The sequence below is a fragment of the Ambystoma mexicanum genome, chromosome 11 (genome assembly GCF_040938575.1).
Source record: "Ambystoma mexicanum isolate Mex_15411 chromosome 11, UKY_AmexF1_1, whole genome shotgun sequence".
Lineage (NCBI taxonomy): Eukaryota > Metazoa > Chordata > Amphibia > Caudata > Ambystomatidae > Ambystoma > Ambystoma mexicanum.
In genome coordinates this window covers 168,265,485-168,286,835 of record NC_090934.1, presented here as the reverse complement: position 1 = coordinate 168,286,835, position 21,351 = coordinate 168,265,485, and the positions used below count along the sequence as shown (strand labels likewise).

Here is a 21,351-nt window from a genome sequence, read left to right as displayed (position 1 = left end):
GATCCTGGTAATCACAGGATAAAAACATGTGACCACCTGGCTTCAAAGCCAATTGATCACAATTTTGGAAAAAGCCGTGCAGGGAAGTCATGGTAGGATTTTAGCAGTGTTTGCCAACGGACCGAAACATGTCAAAGGCCACATTCAAGATTTGTGAAGAAGCCTTGAGACCATCATTGGGGGATTTCAGCAGTGTTTAAAAGAACTATGAACAGGGCTGCTATGAGCATAAACTAACTTGAACATGTCGATGGCCACATTGAAAGCTTACAGGGAAGGCTTGAGACTGCCATTGTGGGATTTTAGCAGTGTTTGCAACAGCTATGAACAGGGCAGCTATAAGCATAAACTGACCATCACATGCTGATATCGGCGTTAATTATCCCAAAAAAGGTATGTGTTGGCCGGTATCTGGTCTTTGCATCGAATGCAATAGCATTGAATGCCATACCAGAGAAAAAAAGCATCGGAAAAAAAGACATTGAATGCTTTTTAAAAAAAGGTACAGGGTTTAGTTTAATTTAAATGGGGTTTAAAAGTTAAAAAAGGGAAATTAGGGGGGACCCCCATTAAAAAAAGGGGAAAAAATGCATTCAAGGCTTTTTTTCCAAAGCTTTTTTTTTTCTGGTATGGCATTCGATGCTATTGCATTCGATGCAATGACTATAAACCGTGTTGGCCAGTATTTGACCATTGAAGCTTGGTTTACAATGAACGAATAGACTGACCTGCATGTTTTTAATTGTGTGATATATTCAACTTGGCCAATGTAATCACTAAATGCGACATCTCTTCTCCTTAGGGAAAAGCTTCACGTTGACCATCACAGTTTTCACGAACCCTACCCAAGTGGCAACTTACCACCGAGCCATCAAGGTCACAGTGGATGGTCCCAGAGAGCCCAGAAGTAAGTGAAACCTTATTTGCATTTTATTAGTTAGACATTGTCAAGCTTCTGTGTGGCCATGTGGCCAGTTAAGAGGACTTTTATTGTTTGTCATGGATAGTTGTGGGTGTCTTTTCAAATCCAATGTAATTTCCATGGTATTCAAACCACCACTATAATACTTACCATCATCATCATCATTATTATAATCAATAACAGTAATGTGTATATCACTGCAATTCAGACACATAAGTGCTGTAATAATAGCTGTTATTATTACCCCATTTGTTATGGTGCGACCTTTATCAACCTCAGAAGAATCAGGGTTTGAGTCCGCCTGTGAGGGATTCGTGCTTGCAAACTGCAGTCTTTCCCAATGACAGAGGCAGGCACCCATTTTGTAATGAGATGATAGTGGAAACTTGGGTTCCGTCAATTTCCATTAGCGGGCATAGTGCCCTCCTTCAAAATGCTATGCACTCTCCTCAAGCATTTATTTAATCATTCATGGTACACGTACCAATGCATTACAGTGGATTAAAGGCATTTCAGAAAGTGACATTACAAAAAGACCCATTTGGTTTCACACCAGACTCAAACAAAGAAAAGGTTTCTTTGGTGCAGTAATAGTAATGCAGTTGCTAAATGAAAATTGAAAGCATGATTTGAACTGCAAAGCCAAGACATTGGCCATAATATGTATGCCTGAACCCGTCGGCCCAAGGAATTGTAAAATTCAGTGTTTTTAGAATGATATAGAAGTATTTTCTTGTGCTCAAATGTGCTGTCTTGTAAAGTCACTAAGTATTAATGAACTTCCAACTCGACCTTATAATTGCATATCTTTATTATTGATTTTCTTATCAAATTGCATTTTTATTTTTTTACTTTTACTGGCATAGATTGTATTGTTGAGGTTCATGGAAGTGATTTGGCGGTCGCCACACTGGCATGGATTGTGTCAGCATGTTCATGAAAGTGATTTGGCGGTCGCCACACTGGCATATATTGTGGCAGCATGTTCATTTAAGTGATTTGGCGGTCGCAACACTGGCATAGTCAGTGTCAGCATGTTCATGAAAGTGATTTGACGGACGCGACACTGGCATGGATTGTGGCAGCATGTTCATGAAAGTGTTTTGGCGGTCGCCACACTGGCATAGATTGTGGCAGCATGTTCATGAAAGTGTTTTGGTGGTCACCACACTGGCATAGATTGTGGCAGCATGCTCATGAAAGTGATTTGGGAGTCGCCACACTGGCATAGATTGTGGCAGCATGTTCATGAAAGTGATTTGGCGGTCACCACACTGGCATAGATTGTGGCAGCATGTTCATGAAAGTGATTTGGGTGTCGCCATACTGGCATTGATTGTGTCTCCAGATTCATGAACTGTATTTACAGGTTCTGCAATATCTCGCAACATGTTGCCCACACACTCACTAGTGCCACTATGGCTGCTGTCACTACATTTTTCAACAGCATGTCTAAAGATTTACTTAAAGGGTCACCCATCCAGTGAGGAGACCCCAATTGTCTTGTGCCACTTCACACCATCAACGATCACTGAAAATATGGATTCCAGAATGTTCCCTTGTTTGATGATGCTATACCTGCATCACCACCCATCACCAAAAATAAGGATCCCAGATTGTCTCTTTGTTTTGATGATGTGACCTGCATCATTGCCAATTGCTAAGAATAAGGATTTCGGAATGTTGCCTTGTTTGATGATGTCACCTGCATCATCACCAATCCCTAAGATTAAGGATTCCAGAATGTTGCCTTGTTTGATGATGTCAAACCTGCATCATTACCAATCAACATAAAGGAGGTTTGCATATGGTCACTTTGTTTGATGATGTTACCTGCATCATCACCAATCCCTAAGATTAAGGATTCCAGAATGTTGCCTTGTTTGATGATGTCAAACCTGCATCATTACCAATCAACATAAAGGAGGTTTGCATATGGTCACTTTGTTTGATGATGTCACCTGCATCATCACCAATCTCTAGGAATAAGGATTCCAGAATGTTGCCTTGTTTGATGATGTCATACCTGCATCATTACCAATTAACATAAAGGAGGTTTGCATATGGTCACTTTGTTTGATGATGTTACCTGCATCATCACCAATCCCTAAGATTAAGGATTCCAGAATGTTGCCTTGTTTGATGATGTCACCTGCATCATCACCAATCTCTAAGATTAAGGATTTCAGAATGTTGCCTTGTTTGATGATGTCATACCTGCATCATCACCCATCACCAAAAATGAGGATTCCAGATTGTCCCTTTGTTTGATGATGTCACCTGCATCATCACCAATCTCTAAGATTAAGGATTCCAGAATGTTGCCTTGTTTGATGATGTCACCTGCATCATCACCAATCTCTAAGATTAAGGATTCCAGAATGTTGCTTTGGTTGATGATGTCATACCTGCATCATTACCAATCAACATAAAGGAGGTTTGCATATGGTCACTTTGTTTGATGATGTTACCTGCATCATCACCAATCCCTAAGATTAAGGATTCCAGAATGTTGCCTTGTTTGATGATGTCAAACCTGCATCATTACCAATCAACATAAAGGAGGTTTGCATATGGTCACTTTGTTTGATGATGTCACCTGCATCATCACCAATCTCTAGGAATAAGGATTCCAGAATGTTGCCTTGTTTGATGATGTCATACCTGCATCATTACCAATTAACATAAAGGAGGTTTGCATATGGTCACTTTGTTTGATGATGTTACCTGCATCATCACCAATCCCTAAGATTAAGGATTCCAGAATGTTGCCTTGTTTGATGATGTCACCTGCATCATCACCAATCTCTAAGATTAAGGATTTCAGAATGTTGCCTTGTTTGATGATGTCATACCTGCATCATCACCCATCACCAAAAATGAGGATTCCAGATTGTCCCTTTGTTTGATGATGTCACCTGCATCATCACCAATCTCTAAGATTAAGGATTCCAGAATGTTGCCTTGTTTGATGATGTCACCTGCATCATCACCAATCTCTAAGATTAAGGATTCCAGAATGTTGCTTTGGTTGATGATGTCATACCTGCATCATCACTCATCACCAAAAATGAGGATTCCAGATTGTCTATTTGTTTGATGATGTCATCTGCATCATCACCAATCTCTTAGATTAAGGATTTCAGAATGTTGACTTGTTTGATGCTGTCACCTGCATCCTCACCAATCTCTAAGATTAAGGATTCCAGAATGTTGCCTTGTTTGATGATGTCATACCTGCATCATCACCCATCACCAAAAATGAGGATTCCAGATTGACTCTTTGTTTGATGATGTCACCTGCATCATCACCAATCTCTAGGAAAAAGGATTCCAGAATGTTGCCTTGTATGATGATGTCATACCTGCATCATTACCAATCAACATAAAGGAGGTTTGCATATGGTCACTTTGTTTGATGATGTTACCTGCATCATCACCAATCCCTAAGATTAAGGATTCCAGAATGTTGCCTTGTTTGATAATGTCACCTGCATCATCACCAATCTCTACGATTAAGGATTTCAGAATGTTGCCTTGTTTGATGATGTCATACCTGCATCATCACCCATCACCAAAAATGAGGATTCCAGATTGTCCCTTTGTTTGATGATGTCACCTGCATCGTCACCAATCTCTAAGATTAAGGATTCCAGAATGTTGCCTTGTTTGATGATGTCACCTGCATCATCACCAATCTCTAAGATTAAGGATTCCAGAATGTTGCCTTGGTTGATGATGTCATACCTGCATCATCACCCATCACCAAAAATGAGGATTCCAGATTGTCTATTTGTTTGATGATGTCACCTGCATCATCACCAATCTCTAAGATTAAGGATTTCAGAATGTTGACTTGTTTGATGCTGTCACCTACATCCTCACCAATCTCTAAGATTAAGGATTCCAGAATGTTGCCTTGTTTGATGATGTCATACCTGCATCATCACCCATCACCAAAAATGAGGATTCCAGATTGACTCTTTGTTTGATGATGTCACCTGCATCATCACCAATAACTAAGATTAAGGATTCCAGAATGTTGCCTTGTTTGATGATGTCATACCTGCATCACCACCCATCACCAAAAATAAGGATTCCAGATTGCCTCTTTGTTTGATGATGTGACCTGCGTCATCACCAATCTCTAAGATTAAGGATTCCAGAATGTTGCCTTGTTTGGTGATGTCACCTGCATCATAGTTGCCAACATGACCCATTCCAATCTATAGGTGCTTATCCAGTTCTGTTTTTTTCTTTGCATTCTGGGACCTGTAGCCTGAATTTTTATATGGGAAAAGCAGAACAGCAATTCCCAGAATGCAAAGAAAAAAGCAGGACTGAATAAGCACCTACAGCTTGGAATGAGTCGTGTTGGCAACTATATTGCCTCATCAACAATCGCCAACAATAAGGAGATGGTCTGTTTCATGTCACCTGCATCATCACAAATCAACAACAATAGGGATTCCAGACTCTCTCTTTGTTTGATTATGTAATCTGCGTCATCATCTCGGGAGGTTAGCTCAGGGGCAACATGCTTGCCTTGGACACAAGAGGACACAGAGCAGCACAGGTTTGATCCCCGGGTCTGCACTTAGAAACCTCTGGGTATTAAGCGCGTTGTAAATAACCTATCATATCATATCATCCATCGCTAAGAATAAGGATTCCGGAGTGTTGCCTTGTTTGATGATGTCACGCCTGCACATCACCAACAATAAGATTGTCTCTTTGTTTGATGATGTCGCCTACATCCTCACCAGTTAATAAAAATAAGCCTTCCAGAGTGCCCCTTTTTTGACGACGTCTCAAAGATTTGGATACGTATTGTGACATCATTTCCAAGGTGGCCTCTTCAAAGACGAGGAATGCGGGTGCTTAATGTCAACATGATGACAGATGTTCAGGGTTTAGCATACACTTCATCTTGTGGAAGAAATGGGGAGTCAAGCCTGAAACTATAAGGCTCTGCACATTCCCACAATGCCTGATTATGTTAAATTCACTGACGCCGAGCCTGACCGTTGCTTTTGAGTGGAGTTGAGAACTGGCTGCATTTCATCAGGCCCACATCCATCCTGTATTTGCATCCTGTGACTTATAGCCACATGTGTTTAATGGGAAAAGCAAGACTAGAGTTTCCAGCATAACAAGTTGCATTTATATAGGACTACGAACCCTCAGGGATCTGCGCGCTGCTTATACCTACGGTGTGTGGTGCTCACCTATCGACCTCAGAAGGAAGAAAGACTGAGTTTGGCCCTGCCGGGATTCGAACCTGCGCCAGCAGGCTCTGCACTGGTGTCAAAGCGAGCGCTCTACTCGCGGTGCCAGAGAATTACACATTTGCATTAAAGGAGGTTAGAGGACTTCCTTTTTTGTTTTTATTATTGTTATTATTATTAAAAAAGAACCATATTAATACTGGATTGTTTCAATGACGTGTCAACGATATAGACAACTGGCAACACATGACATCATATCATTAATTTTGCATTTAAAGGATTGTATGCAGCACACTCCTCGCTTAGGATCAGAACAGCGCGCTGCTTTACAGACACCATCATTTCAAATAAACAGCAACTTCCTTTAGTTTCCATCGTCAACTTACACGATGACACAATTGCATGAGCAGGGAGTGGAAATGATGGGGAGCAGAGCCAGCAGGGGTACCCCCCAGCCCCCAAGAAAGCATGATGTGTTTAGGGGTTGCAGAAGGAGTGATACGGTCACTGGCCAGGAGTCATTTCCAGTCTCGTGGGATGGAATCTGCGTCTCTCCAGGGAACCTTGTTACTCTGCGCATGCCGACTGGTTGTAACATAGTAGATGAGGAGTCTGTTCTGCATTGAATATACAAACTCTTTTTTTCGGGAGGACGTTACAAGCTAGAAAATGTTGCACTTCTCTCGTCAAGTGTTGACTGGTTACTTCAAACAGGAAGTCGTAAAGTTTCTAGAGGAGCTCCTGGGCCTGCCTCTATTTACAGAAGCCTGCACTGCAGAGCTGTGGGGGGCCTGTGGTCGACACTGCTCCGCACGCATGTTGTGAATAGTTCCTTGCAACAAAAAAAAACAGGAAGGTCGAGTATAAAGAATACATGTTAGATGCAGGCTTCTTTTAAACGGGTGATTACTATCAAGCAAATGAACGCTACCTCGATCCCGTATACAGTATCAAGCTGGCAAAGGCATATTTCAAATTAGTACCCTGCGAGAGACAATCAGATTGTTACACGAAATCTGATTGGCCCTTGCCGGGGCTTTACCTGACACAGAATCCCTCAAAGCTTAAACTTTCTTCATACCCCCAGCATGGGGTGTGCAGCTCCTCAGACAATGAGGAGGCTCGGAGATGGGTAATCCCCGCTCCGAGCCACCGCACGACTGGAGGCTGCCATCATCCCCCACCGGGGATTCGGGTAAGTGTTTTCTCTCTCTTCCCGTACCCCCTTCCAAACAATCCCCTCCCTGCCCTCCCAACCCTATCTTACCTTCTTTGTTGTCCTTTTTTGATAGCAAATGCGCTGGGAACACTTCTGTCCCCAGCTAGTCCGCTCCCGACGGCCGCCATGAAAACGGTAAACAGACTCCGTTTTCCTTTCACCAGCGGACATTTTTTGTTACTTTTTTTTTTCTGTTCCAAAACGCTGCCGCGTTTTCGAACATAAAAACAATGCTATTAGTACCCCAGTCTTGTGGGTCGGGGTACTAATAGCAATACGCCCCTCGCGGCAGAGGCATTACCGAGTCAGGTAATGCCCCGGGGCCTTTGTAAAGGCCCTTGCTTTGCTCGGGCCTGAACTATGGGCCCTGGGGCATTACCTGACTCGGTAATGCCCTCGCGGCGAGGGGCTTATTGTTTAATTAAGGTTCTATGGTATGGTAATAATAGACCAATGGAGAGCAGGGATGGCATCACTGCTCAAATATGAAAGCAGCAATAACCGCTTCAAGGATCCCAATATAGCCGTGCTTCACCCATACTGTGCAAAATGCTTTCCCAGTACCCTTGCCCAGTACCCATTGCCAGAGAAACCACAGGGCATGACCTGCAGTCATGCTTTGTGAGCACTGGACATGGTTCACGAACATGCCTCAAGTGTCTTGCCCGTGTCAACAACACCCACAGCTTGTGGCCACTGTCAGCGGCTACCAGTGCTGGAAATGGGAAAGATCAAGTGGGGGATCGCCCCGGCGAGGGAGGGGGATCGCGGGATTGGCGAACACAGGAGATTATATAACCCCCTCACCCCCATAAATAAACATTTTTATTTGAGGAGATGAATTCATTATTAACACCTGGAAAATAACCAAATAACCCAAAAGGGGAGTGTTTCCTATGATGTTGCAAGTAAAGTATAAAAGGTGCACACCTTTTAAACCTGCAAAGCCTCCTTAAATATGTTCTGCAGAGTGCAATCCTAACAAGCATATTGACATGTACCCTAACCAGTCGTTGAAGTGCCCTCGTGGGTAAGTCTCTCGACTTTCTTCCTGAGGACCCAGGACATGTTCTCGAATCCCAGCTTTGGCAACAAACGCAAATTCAAAACATTAAAACACTTGAAGGATATAAATGGTTGTCTGAGATCCATGGAAACATATTTTGCAGGGTCTCTCATCCAGAAAAATCCGTCCCAATGACCAGCGCTGACGACTACTGGTCTTCACTCAACACACATTCCCTAAGACTATTCTGTCGGGGCCAGCGTCCATGCCCCAGCTGGCATAACATTACCCACAATGCCCACGTCGCGATTTCATGCTTTTCCATATGATATGCCATCTAGGGCAAGGCCTTCTTTCATGTCCCGTGAGCTTTGCCCATCACTAGAGCACAACCATGGCATGGCCTGCATCCAAAGCACTGTGCCCCTTTCTGCACCCAGTGTTTACCAGTTGCAGCCCCAGGCTGTCGCTGGTTGTCCATTCATACCAATCTTTGACAACTGATGTGCTCTGTGATGTGATATGATGATGATATGATATTTTATTTATATTGCGCTCATACACAAGTGTTTTAGAGCGCGACCAAGCAAAGCGAGAGGAACACGGGAGAACAGAAACAGCGATCTTACTAGGCCCAGTGACATTAAGAATGCGCAAGTGCATGGAAAAGGGAAAAGGGAGAAAGTGCGTGGAAGGGGGAGAAGTGCAAAGTGCGGAACAGAGGAGAGAGCAGAATAAATAATCGGTGCAATAAATAAATAAAGGCAGCAAAAAGTGGTAGTGCGCCAGCAATGGCAAGTGCTTGATTAGTCAGATAGGGTATATCTGATAAGTGCAGAAGAATGGGGGACTGTATGGGTACAGATACAGATACCAGTGCAAGGGGTGGCCCGGAGGCAGTGCTGGAGGGAGGTGGGGTGAGCAGGTACCTGGGCCCGAAGGACAGATGGTGGCCAGGTGCACAGTGCAGAGAGAGAGAAACAGATCAGCAGGGGAGAAGAGGGGCAAAGGCAGAAGCGAAGAGGAAGGTCTTGAGGTGCTTCCGGAACCGGAGATGGTTCTCCTCAAGTTTCAAGGTGGCCGGGAATGATTAGTCTTGTCATTGTTGATGCCATGAGCAGTGCATGGCAGGCTGGGCGATTTATGGTTGAGTTGTTAATTGACAAAATTCAATGTATGTTAGGTTTTGCACTATATCCATAACATCACTGCAACTGAAGTTTATATCTGGGAAAGAATAAGTATTTCTTTGAAGTGTATGTTATGATATAAGGAAACCACTGAACCATAGCTTCCTTTAATAAACTATCTTTGGAGAATTTGTTTTTTACCATCACATAACCATGTAAACAGCCTTCCTGCAATGCCCCCAAGGCACCGTCTGCGACCTTGCAGGTCCTGTACCTGAAGCTTGGCCTTCGCTACCCCAGGCTGCCACAAGGTCTCAGGAAGCCTCTGAATGCTGCAAAATGTCCCCTGTGTGGATTGCAAGATGGCCACTGCCATGGGCGGCCGACTTTGTGCGGAGCCTATCGAGACGCACTTGCTGGGACATACTACATGGTCTGGAAGGGGATCTTGAAAAGGAGGAAGCATTTGGGGACTGATCTGCATGGGGTCTGTTTACTGGATATTTGTAAAGAAAGGGGTGCCTGGTCAAACCCTGGTCCTCCAGGCTAGTAACAATAGCAAAAAAACACAATGGACCACTAGAATAGGGAATGGTGCACGTTTCACATTTATCTTTATATAAAAACCAATAAATGTCACTCATTAGATTCCTATTCATTTTATTATCATAAACATCTATAAAAAAACTATCATCATTAAAACTCACAAATCACAAAATACGTATTCCACAATTCAACTCACTCTCAGTCATTCCTACCATTCATTCTTATTTTTTTAAAACAAATCTAAATCACACGTAGCTCGTTAACATTACACAGACTATATAGTCTGTGTAATTGTTGAAACACAGACAGTACCATCTGCCACCGAAGTGGAGAACATTTATAGAAATAGATGATTTGTTGACCAATGGGGTTAACGAGCTACGTGTGATTTAGATTTGTTTAAAAAAAATAAGAATGAATGGTAGGAATGACTGAGAGTGAGTTGAATTGTGTAATAAGTATTTTGTGATTTTTAATGATGATCATTTTTTATAGATGTTTATGATAATAAAATAAATAGGAATCTAATGAGTGATATGTATTGGTTTTTATAAAAAGATAAATGTGAAACGTGTACCATTCCCTATTCTACTGGTCCATTGTGTTTATTCTGCTATGTTTACTGGATATTACAAAAGTCAGACTGGGACTGATCTATAGGGTAATCGGGCAATGTCCGAATTACAGAGCCAACATGCTAGTGCAGTTTTTGTTGACCAAAGTCGTTTTGACCAGTGTGACTGAACAAATAATCTTTAAAATCCTCTCTTTGAAATACATTTCACCCAAAATGTGCTCCTTGGTTAGTGCTGAAATAATCCATTGCAAACGAAACGAATTGCCATGTGCAACTGTATGCCACTTTTGCACTGCTGCCTAGGATAATTTTATGCTCCAGTCTGATCCTGCAAAAGGTGATTTGTGACTTCTCTTCTGTTGCCAAGCGGCAGGGCCCTGAGCAGAAATGGTACAATATAGATGTTGCCGCTGCACGCAGTGCTGTATAAAACATCACACATAAGTGAAAAATAGCCACTGGGATGCTTATGCAACTGTGTCAGACAGAATGTTATTTCTTGAAATTACAGTGTCATATATGTAACTTTCTGCTCTTGAGTTGAAGAAGCTATGCAGAAAAAGCACTACCCTGTAAAATGAAGACATTTTTCTGGCGCTTTGCTCATTTGGACCTGAACTGGAGCTGAACTTCCAGTGATGGCCACTGGGTGGTGCTGTGGCGGGTGTGACTTGTTCTATAACTTTTGCATAGCAAGTTAGGTCTGTGGAATGTGAAATGAGGTCTGGTTCAGGTGGGTAATGACCGTTAGCGCGTCCTCCCTGTAGACAGGGACCAAACCCACCGGGGTGCAGAGCGTAAAACAAGGGAGTGCTCACTTTCCATCTGGCGCTGTGGGAATTAGCCGCAGGAAGGGATGGATGTTTTCCGAGGAACTATCCCTCCAGCATTTAATTTCTCAGATGGAAACCATGCAGCCCGAGTACCCGACTGTCAGTAATAATACCATGATTTCACATAGAGCTTTATGCCAGAAAACTCCCACTTCTAAGAGCTGTACAAATGCGTTTTTTTTTCTTACCTTATTTAATCGACTTCAGAAAGATGAAAGGCCCCGGAGGTCCTGTCAGGCTCGGAACCCCTAACTGCCTAACCCATAAAGGCTTTACTTGATTCTCAAGCAAGCATTTAACCCTCTGAGCTTTCTTACTGGTAAGAAGCCTGGCGGTCGCACCACTTCAATCATGTGCTAAGTTGTGGAGTGAACCAGGACATGCTCTTGCATGTCATGAAGGGCCAGACACGGGGTCGCTATCACTGCATGCCTCCAGAGTGTAACATGCGTGCCATTAAGAACCTGGGGCCAGATTACAGACGCTTTAAAATGCGCCCGTGCAATTTTGCCCAGTATTAGCAGATGGGCAAAACTGCCCTGCTGCAAAAAAAACTGTTCTTTGAATGCATTTTTGTATCAAGCAAGGGCCTAATTCATGAAAGGTTTAGCGAGTGCAAAGTGAGTTTGCACTGCCAACAAGCACGTTGAACCGGTCCTAATTCACAAGCAAAGCACTAAGTGTCGCGGACGTTGTGCTTTTTGTGTGAGTTCTGCCCATTTAGAATGATGCAAAGAGTACTTTTGAAGTACAAAGCGACTTAGCTTTGCTAAAATACACTTTGCACCTCTCTGCACATTAGGCCTGGTTCAATGTGTTTGTTGGCAAACCAAAGTCACTTTGTACCACGCTAAACGTTCCATGAATTAGGCCCTAGGTCCGTGCTACTTCGTGCTTTTTTGGGAATTAGGCCCATTTAGCACAGTGCAAAGAGTACTTTGCTGTGCAAAGTGCATTAGCTTTGCTTAAATACACTTTGCACATTAGGCCTGGTTCAACGTGTTTGCTCGCACTGCAAGGTCATGTTGCACCTTGCTAAAAGTAAAGTTCCATGACTAAGGCCATAGGTCCCTGCCACCTAGTGCTTTTCTTTGGAATTAGGCCCATTTGGCAAGGTGCAAAAAGTACTTTTGCAGTGCAAAGTGATTTAGCTCTGCTAAAATAGACTTTGCACCTCCCAGTACATTAGGCCTGGTTCACCGTGTTTGTTGGCAGTGTAAAGTCACTTTGCAACACGCTAAACGTTCCATTAATTAGGCCCTAGGTCCGTGCTACCTAGTGTTTTTTTTGTTGGAATTAGGCCCATTTCGCACGGTGCAAAAAGTACTTTTGCAGTACAAAGTGACTTTGCTCCACAAAAATACACTGCACCACTCCGTGAATCAGGCCGGGTTATAGTGTTTGTTCGCAGTACAAAGTCAAAATGTTTTCACTAGTGCTAATAATACTCCGCTAAATGTCCCTTGCACCAGTGCAAAGATGCTGAAATCTGGCCCATGGAAGCCGAAACGGCATTTAGATGCATGGCTGAGCGAAACAAGATGTGAAGGACTGACGCGTGCAAGACCTGCACTGGGTCACTCCCCGGAGCACCTGAATCAACATTGGGTGGGTGGATTTATCTTCAAACTAACCTTAGAAGAACCATCGTCGTGCATCTGGTGTTAATTCTGCTGGAAGAGAAGACTGAGTGGCACAGTTCACTTCCGGATTCAATAAACAGTACATGAAAGATGAAGGACAGCCAACGCCTAGGCTTTGTAGAGCCCTTCAGTAATGCCTGGGCTTTAATGACTATCCATCTGCCCCTTTTCATTGATAAAAGAAGTCAATGTCAAGCAGCAGGAGAAATTAGCCCCAGTACAATACTCCATAGGGAAATAAAGAACAATTCTAGGCAAGGAATTCTGCCTAAGAGATTCTCACTACCTTACTAGCGGCTGCCTGACTGCAGGTCACTCTTTCCATTTGGTCAATAATTTAATGTTTATTTGTTATTTTTCAAGAGGGGTTCATGTTTCCACTTTCCCCTGAGCTCTCTGCCAGCACTCAATATTTCTGCCCGTGGACCCCTGTTGAACTTGAGAGGGCCCCTCAAATTCTGGGTCCAGATGGAAGAAGCAGTGGCGACCAGGTTTGATGTTACCAGCCATCAAAAGGGTTTGCTAAGGTGCTTGAAGCGGTGCAATCTCTACTCCTCTCGGCGGCCGCTGGTGAAACAAAATGGTGGACGCGACCATTTCAAAGTACATACATCTCGGTGGCAACGCGTCCTCAGTGCAAACAGGTTTCGTGCCCGTGGCTCCAGGAGTGGTCCGCTATCTTTGTAGGAGCCGTAAGTGGAGGAGCGAGTGAGGAGCCCTGCTGCGTGTTTGACCCCGGTGGCTCACTTGATGTGTTGCTGGCAGCGAACGTCATAGAGGCAGATGAGCCTGGGATGTGAAGAAATCCGAGGGGAGAAGGCAAGAGGTAGCCGAGAGGGTTTGCGATAGTGCCTCTTGTGTGAAGAAGAGAGGCACATATTGAAGGCACGCATCATTTGACAGGGGCCACTTTCATTTAGATGTTATGTGCCCCCCAACATTTTCAGCAAAGTTACTCCACCGCGGGCAAGCTTAAGAGCTGGCATGATAGAAAAGCAAACACCCTGCTATTGAAGGAACACATCTTTGGTTTGGCACGCACATTCCCAGGCAGGGATGGGACATATGTACTATAATATAGGAATTAAAACAGGAAGGTATAGACTCTTTTTAGAACAACGACCCCCATCTCTCTAGGTGAGCCAGAAGAGTGGAGGGTTGCGCAGACCCAATGTCAGAGCATTTGACCATGCGTTGTGGAATGTATGACTTGGCTCAAATGGACTTTCCTACTTTCACATTTCAGATGAAGGGGTTATTTTCAAACCTCTTTAAACCCACCATAACTTTCTTGCTGTTGTGAAAACATGGCCAAATGCTCCAGCCACAGGGCTGTCAGGACTAAACTGCACTGATTATCCCTAATAAGGGTGAAACCAGGTATGTCGTTGTCCTGGCAGCCTTGCAAATGTCTGTCTTGGGTTGATTAAGCTAAGTATAAAGTAGCACTGGCCTCTTAGAAAAAGACAATTTCCTGGAGAAAAAGGTTTGCATTTGTACTAATTTGCATACCCACAATGCTTTGCGATTGTGGCTCTAGACTGGAGGTTGAACTTCCAGTGATGGCTACTAGGGGCGCTGTGGAATGTGTGACTTGGCTCAAATGGACTTTCCTACTATAAATATATAAATATACAGACAAACACAAAAATGCAAATCAGGAATCCAATAATACATAAACAAGGACCATTGCACCATCTAAATAACTATAATAAATTCATCAATAATTGTAAAATTAAGATAAAAAGAACTGCTAGGGTTTACATCATTAAATTTGCCCTTTAAGGTGAACGTTTACAGTCCTAAATGCCATGCATGCAATATATATTTTCATACAGAAAAAACAACTTCCGGCTGAAAGTTGGATTCAGGATTTACAAATAAAATGAGCATCAGCAACAGAACTCACCCTATGTTCAAATAATATTGGTGTCAACAATCCCGCCCGTAGTCTTTTATACCGAGGGCACAGAAACAGAATCTCAGGTCCATCTGAAGCAGGGCAAAAAGGACAGCACTTGGAAGAATCTAAGTTCACCCGCCGACGCGTGAGATCAGACACTGGGAGAATATTCAGTCTGAACTTTAGGTTTCCAATCCTCTTCCTAGGGGGGAAGGCCACAGCACAGAATCATTTCTGAAAACAAAGGGCCTCATTACACGGTAGGCGGTAACCATGGCGCTATTAGCGCCATGGTTGCAGCCGGTATTTTACCGTGTTCGCCTTGGTGGATGGCGGAATTACCGCCCTACTCCAAGGTGAGCGGGGGCGGTAATTCCCCATTCACCAAGGCACTTCCCCATTCCCATTTTTGCCCCCATAGGGCATAATGGGAATGGGGAAGGAGCTAATTACGGTACCGTAATTAGCACCGATGTCCCTTTGCGGCACCCTACTTTAACAGCTGGTAAAACCAGCCGTTAAGGTCGGGTCCCGCAAAGGGAACTCGTAGTAAGGCGTTAAGGGTTTACCGGTACCGTGTAATGAGGCCCAAAGCCTTGTTAGCGAATACATCCCTGACAGCTGGATAGTGCACGCGTTTTTTTTAAAAATATTTACTTTCTAGATGAAGGATTTTAAATCTATCTTTTATTTCCCTCAAATCTTTGCTTGTTGTTCCAGAATCTTCTCTCACAATGTCTGAGAGAAAAGCTAATATTCAAGTCCTGCAAATGCCGCCTGTCATACCAGCAATGCCAGGCTCAAACTCTGAGACGCCTCCAATTTGTAAACTATCGGTCCGCGATTCCATCGGTCTATCCGTCTGCCCGTACATCCTTCTTCCAGCCTCTTTATGTCTGCCTCTATGTATCTCTACAGTTGCTTGTCTGTCTGTCTGTCTTGCTGTTTGCCTAACCCTCTTTCCTGCTCTACCACTCACCTGAATCCTTTAAAGCAGAGCTCTGTAACCTTTGGCTCTCCCTTTGTTTTGGACTACATTTCCCATCAGCCCTAGCCAGCGCAGTCAACGTTGAGTTAGTCATAGTCCGAAACATTTGGATAGGCACCTGTTTCAGACCCCTGCTTTAGAATATCTCTACACGTATCCCTTGTGAAGGCGTTGGCACTGGGCACCTGGCTGCAGTTGGCTTCTCTTCTTTGTTCCAATCTGGAATCATCTCTTTCCATTCTACAACAATCATAGGTCGCACCCTCTGCATGCAACGTGGCACTTGGGCCCCTACTTTAGTGGAATAGTAGCCAGCTGAATTCATGGTACTGGCGTGAACCTGGGCATTCTTAGTGAAATCCAGCTAGAGGTTTACCCCAGGGGAAATCCCACTCCACTTCCTCATCCCAGTCCTTACACTATGAGGCACCTCACATTGGCAGTACTGCAGCGAGCAAGAGAAGCCCAGGCGTAATGTACGATTGTCACCATATTTTGGTTGGGATAGTCTTATCTTGACTAATTTATTTGATCTCCTTCATGTGTTAAATTGCATTTCATTGGTCATTTGTAACACAGGAAACATGGGAGTACAATAGCTATCCAGGAGCCAATGAGGTTGTAATCCCCATCATGTTGTGCATCGTGCAATCTAAACATGTGGCCAGGCTAAAGCAGACTTATTGGGGTACATTGAATGGGTGTCCTTTCTTGTAAATTAATAAGTTGTCAAGCTTAGGCTGGTGTTTTTGTGTTCGGTCGGTGGTGAAGGGGTTTGTTTTGGATTGTTTTCTGATCCATTTTATTTTTCACCTAATATTGAAGCTGAGTTCCTTTTTTTGTTTTGATTTTCTATCCTACAGGATCTGGAAATTGATTAATGTGGAGTGTTCATGAACAATGACAATGGTAAACAATGTTCAAGTGTACAAGAACGTTTGTAATAAACTATAGTTTTACAATGAAATAATTAATTAATAGCATAGAGGGTACACATCTGGGGGAAACAGCAGTGCTAGCTGGTGAATTGCTTATTGGGAGGGGGCGTAGACATTTCCCATGAATGTGAGTGAGAGACTAAGAGTAACAAGGGAGCTCCAACCAAGCAAGGGTGGTTCAGTTGGGGGTTTCCCTCAGGAACATCTTTAAAATAATGGGTTCAAATTGTGTATTTCACAGCACACTCTGTGAAAACGCCACACAGTTTACACCACACTTTCTGTGAAAACTTAGGTAAAAAGTCACACAGTTTTTCATGTAACACATGCAAAAATCGAATAGATGCCAGGACGCCAATAGCACACAAGGCCACATTCCAATGTATTTGATTATGTTTTTGCTCACAATATAGGCCAACATTTGCCAGTGTGAAAAAACAGTCTCATGCATTTATCTACGTGAAAATATACTCATCTAATAATATTATAAGAAAACATCTCCATCCTGGCTGTGCCTATATATGCCAGTAGCCCCACGTAAGACCATACCTCTTTTTGATTTGCCCATTATGTCAGTAAAACATGCTAGGCCATTATGACTGTCCACCTCCTGCACTCAGATCTTAAGCAGAGATTTCCAAGGATCCAAACTTGGAGGCATTTCACCAAAATCATAGTCACAACGGAAGAGAAGCTTCCTTCTCTTTAACGATTGACAGCATCTCCTTTAACCCCAAGGGTGGGCAATTGTACATGCTTTAAACTATTCTTTATAAGCAATGATTACTACCAAACACCAACTAACACAATCATTGACTAAAACTAGCAAGGGTTGAAGGGATACCAACTATTAAATGGCAAGTAGTCTCCTTATGAAATCAAAAGGGTGCAAAGCAGTTTATCATTTAATTCATGTATTATTTATTTAACAAAAAGACATAAACAACTCAGGCCCTAAACATAACATACAGAATTCACTTAAAAGAGGAACTAACAGAGTTGTTAACAACTTTTGAACCCTAATGAAATCAGAACATCTGAGCAATTTCAAGGGGACCCATTTCAATGAAGGGAGAGCTTATTTCGAAAAAGCCACAGAGGGAAAGTGTTATATTTTCAGAGGCGCTAAAGCTAAAACATGCTTGTCCTTGGCTCCGAAAGCCCCCAAGTCAGTGGACACATAGAGCAACATAATGGTAGTAATTGTTACTCTTAGCTATACCTCATTGATGCTCCGTAAAATGTCCCATCCTTTTCCGGCCATCACTCAAGGTGCTATAGAAAATCAGCAAAACAGAGCAGTTTTTAGGCCACGCTTAACGCAATGAAAAAAACGCCATGTAAACTTAAAGGTCGCTTGCTCGCACAGTCGATGGTCAGGTTTTTTGATGGGTAGGAGAGTCAGATGGCTTCAGAATGTTTCCTTGAAATGTGAGGGAAAGGTCTTTTCAGGGCCACCACCTTCCCCCTAGAAGTGAGGGCATTCAATCTTGTGTAACATTTTGGGAGCGAGATAGTAAACCATGACCTTTCATTTGACCAATGCAGAGTTTAAAAAACCTCCTGTGAACGCTTGACTTGCTTTGAGCTATTAAGGTTTGGAGTTGTTCCAAAGCAGGACGAGAAATGACATACTACAGTCAGATGGAGCCATCAGTTGCCTGCTAGGGCTTCTCCCGGCCTTCAATTTCACTGCGTGGAGCTGACCACATTGTAAATTGCTGCTTTAAAATGTTCTTTTTAAAATCGATCTGGCCATACACTTATGGTTTCCTGGTTCTTGAGGGAGAGTCTGTTTCAGCCCATTCACTTGTCTATGTTGCTCAGTCTAAGGCCGAGGCGTTGCTGGGTGGTGGGGAGCTGAGGGGGCCATCGCCCCGGGTCTTTTGGTTGCAGCACCGGATAGAAGCTCAAGGGGCTGCAACGAAAAGGCTAGCTAGCCCCGAGTCCCGACAGTCCCGACATTAGCGTAGCCCCGGATCGTTTCCAGACCTAAGAACATGGTCTAAGGGCTGAGAATCCATAGGCTACGAGGCAGCGACTTGCTTCTGGCTTTACCGAAACATTGCAAAACAATCTCTAGTGGTAAGCCCATCGAGCCGCCCAATAGAAAATCCTGTGAGGTTTTAAGAGTGATCAACGAATGAACCCAACCTATAAGATGTGCTTTAAAGTAAGATAATCAACACTAGCTGTACCCATTGCATCACGTGATGATTTGTCTCGCTCCCCAACTCTCTCTCTTTGTAATTGTGAATGGTAATTAGCTATTTATAACGTGGTTAATACCCAGAAGTTTCTCCACGCTGACCCGGGGATCGAACCTGTGTTGCTCCGGTTTGTCCTGCTTCCAAGGCGAGTGCATTGCCCCTGAGCTATCCTCCCTATGCCCCCCTCTCTCTCTATTCCTCTCTCTATGTCCTCTTTCTCTCTCTCGCTCTGTCTCCCCCTCTCTCACCTTTAATTTTTTGGGGAAGTTAAGAATGACCAGACCTACAACACATCACGCACACTGGACTTGGTGCTCATTACATCTCCTCAATGTGTCTGCAGCCTTGAGAACTGTCTGTCTTTGTTTGAACAAGATATGTGTGAATAGCACTGCCCTGTAAGACAAAGACAGTTTTCTGAAGCCAAAGGTTTGTATTTGTACTAATTTGCATACCCACAATGCTTTGCTCATGTGGAACTGAAGTGGCGGTGAACCTCCAGTGACGGCTACTGAATGGCGTCATTGCATCTGTCACTTGGCTCAAATGGCTAATTCAGCTTTTCCATTTAAGTGGCAAAAGCTCTTTCAAGCTAATTTAAACGCACCATAAATTGTCTGGTGTTTCCTACACAAGCCCCATGCTTCAACCACAAACCTGTCAGACAATGTTGCTGAAATGCTCCATAATAAGGGTGAACCTGCCAGGACGTTGCTTGCAGCCTTGAGAAATGTCTGCCTTGGCTGTAGACGTAGCACTTCACTCTATGACAAAGACACATTTCTGAAACTAAAGGCTATGTGAGCTGATTTGCATACCCACAATGCTTTGCTCATGTGACTCTGAACTGAAGGCGTGCTTCCAGTAATGGCCACTGAGCGGTGCTGAGGCATGTGTGCTTTATTATACTTTCAAATTTGAGTTGAAAGGATTTTCTTCAAGCCTTTAGAAACCCACTATAGCGTTGCTGTATTTATTTCCTCATGCCCCAATGCTCCAACCTCAGGGCTGCCAGACATACTGGCATGATGATCCCTGGTAAGGGTGAAACTGGTATGCCCTTGTCTGCAGCTTGGTGAAGTCTCTGTCTTGGGTTGAGGAATCCATGTATAACATATCACTGCCCTGTAAAACGAAGACACATTTCTGGAGCTAAGGTATTGCCTTTGGGATCAGTTCAATACACGAAATGCTTTGCCCAAGTGGCACTGAACTGCAGGTGAAGTTCCAGTGATTGCCACTGGATGGTGCTGTGGTATGTGTGACTTGGCTCAAATGGCTTGTTCTACTTTACCGTTTTTCACAACACTAATCCTAACATTAAAATGTTTGTAACCATATATACTTACTCGCCAGCCCCAGGATCTGGAAGGCAGGATAAAAGGGCTGTGTCATCCATCACTCTTTTGGGGTTGAGCTCATGTTTGTTTTGGTCCATGCAGGGGGGGCACTGGGTCTGAGGGTAAGGCTGCCCGTCTCTGATCATGCCCAGCTCCAACATACAAACATCCATAGAGAATGTAGCGTTAGGTGCCCCTTTCTGATGCAGCCCTGGCATTAGTGGACTGCTGGGCCGACCGTAGCGAGGCCGCGACAAGGACTCAGGGCCATTAAAGCCTAAGCCAAACCCCACAGTGGGGTATTCAACAGTGTTACCGCCATCAGGTTATGACCTGACTGGTACTAGCTTTTTAGTGTTTTTTTAAGGAGAAAATGTCTTTGCATGACTCATGCATTCTGATTTCCCATAAAATAAAATTACAGAACAAAAAGGCGTCCCAGGAAAGGGGGATGGAAAATGTTCTCTTTACTATAGGCTGGTCCAGTCGGGAGGTCAGGTGACCAGGATTCAGTGCATTGGCGAGCAGGTAAGTGGGGACTTACGGAAGGTAAGGCATGGTGCGGCACCCCGGTGGGAGTGACGAGAGCTCCTGCAGCCTTCTAGAGGGAATGCGGCAGGGATACGGGGCCAAGAGCCCAAAACAGGTGTGCACTGGCCTACAGGAAACTCTGGAGATTTCCCGGTAGGCCTCTGCACCCTGGGCAGGGGTGGACTGGCCTACAGAGAACCCTGGAGATTTCCTGGTAGGCCTCTGCACCCTGGGCAGGTGTGGACTGGCCTACAGAGAACCCCGGAGATTTCCTGGTAGGCCTCTGCACCCTGGGCAGGTGTGGACTGGCCTAGAGGGAACTCTGGAAATTTCCCTG

The 21,351-nt window shown here is 43.9% G+C and overlaps 1 protein-coding gene across 1 annotated transcript in view; it reads left to right on the top strand.

Annotated features, from left to right (window-relative positions):
* RUNX3 (RUNX family transcription factor 3) overlaps positions 1 to 21,351 on the top strand; it is a 507,951-nt gene that overhangs the window by 319,968 nt on the left and 166,632 nt on the right. Inside the window, exon 6 of the mRNA XM_069622724.1 lies at positions 803 to 907. Coding sequence (XP_069478825.1) covers positions 803 to 907 — 105 coding nt within the window. The remainder of the gene's footprint in view (positions 1 to 802; positions 908 to 21,351) is intronic.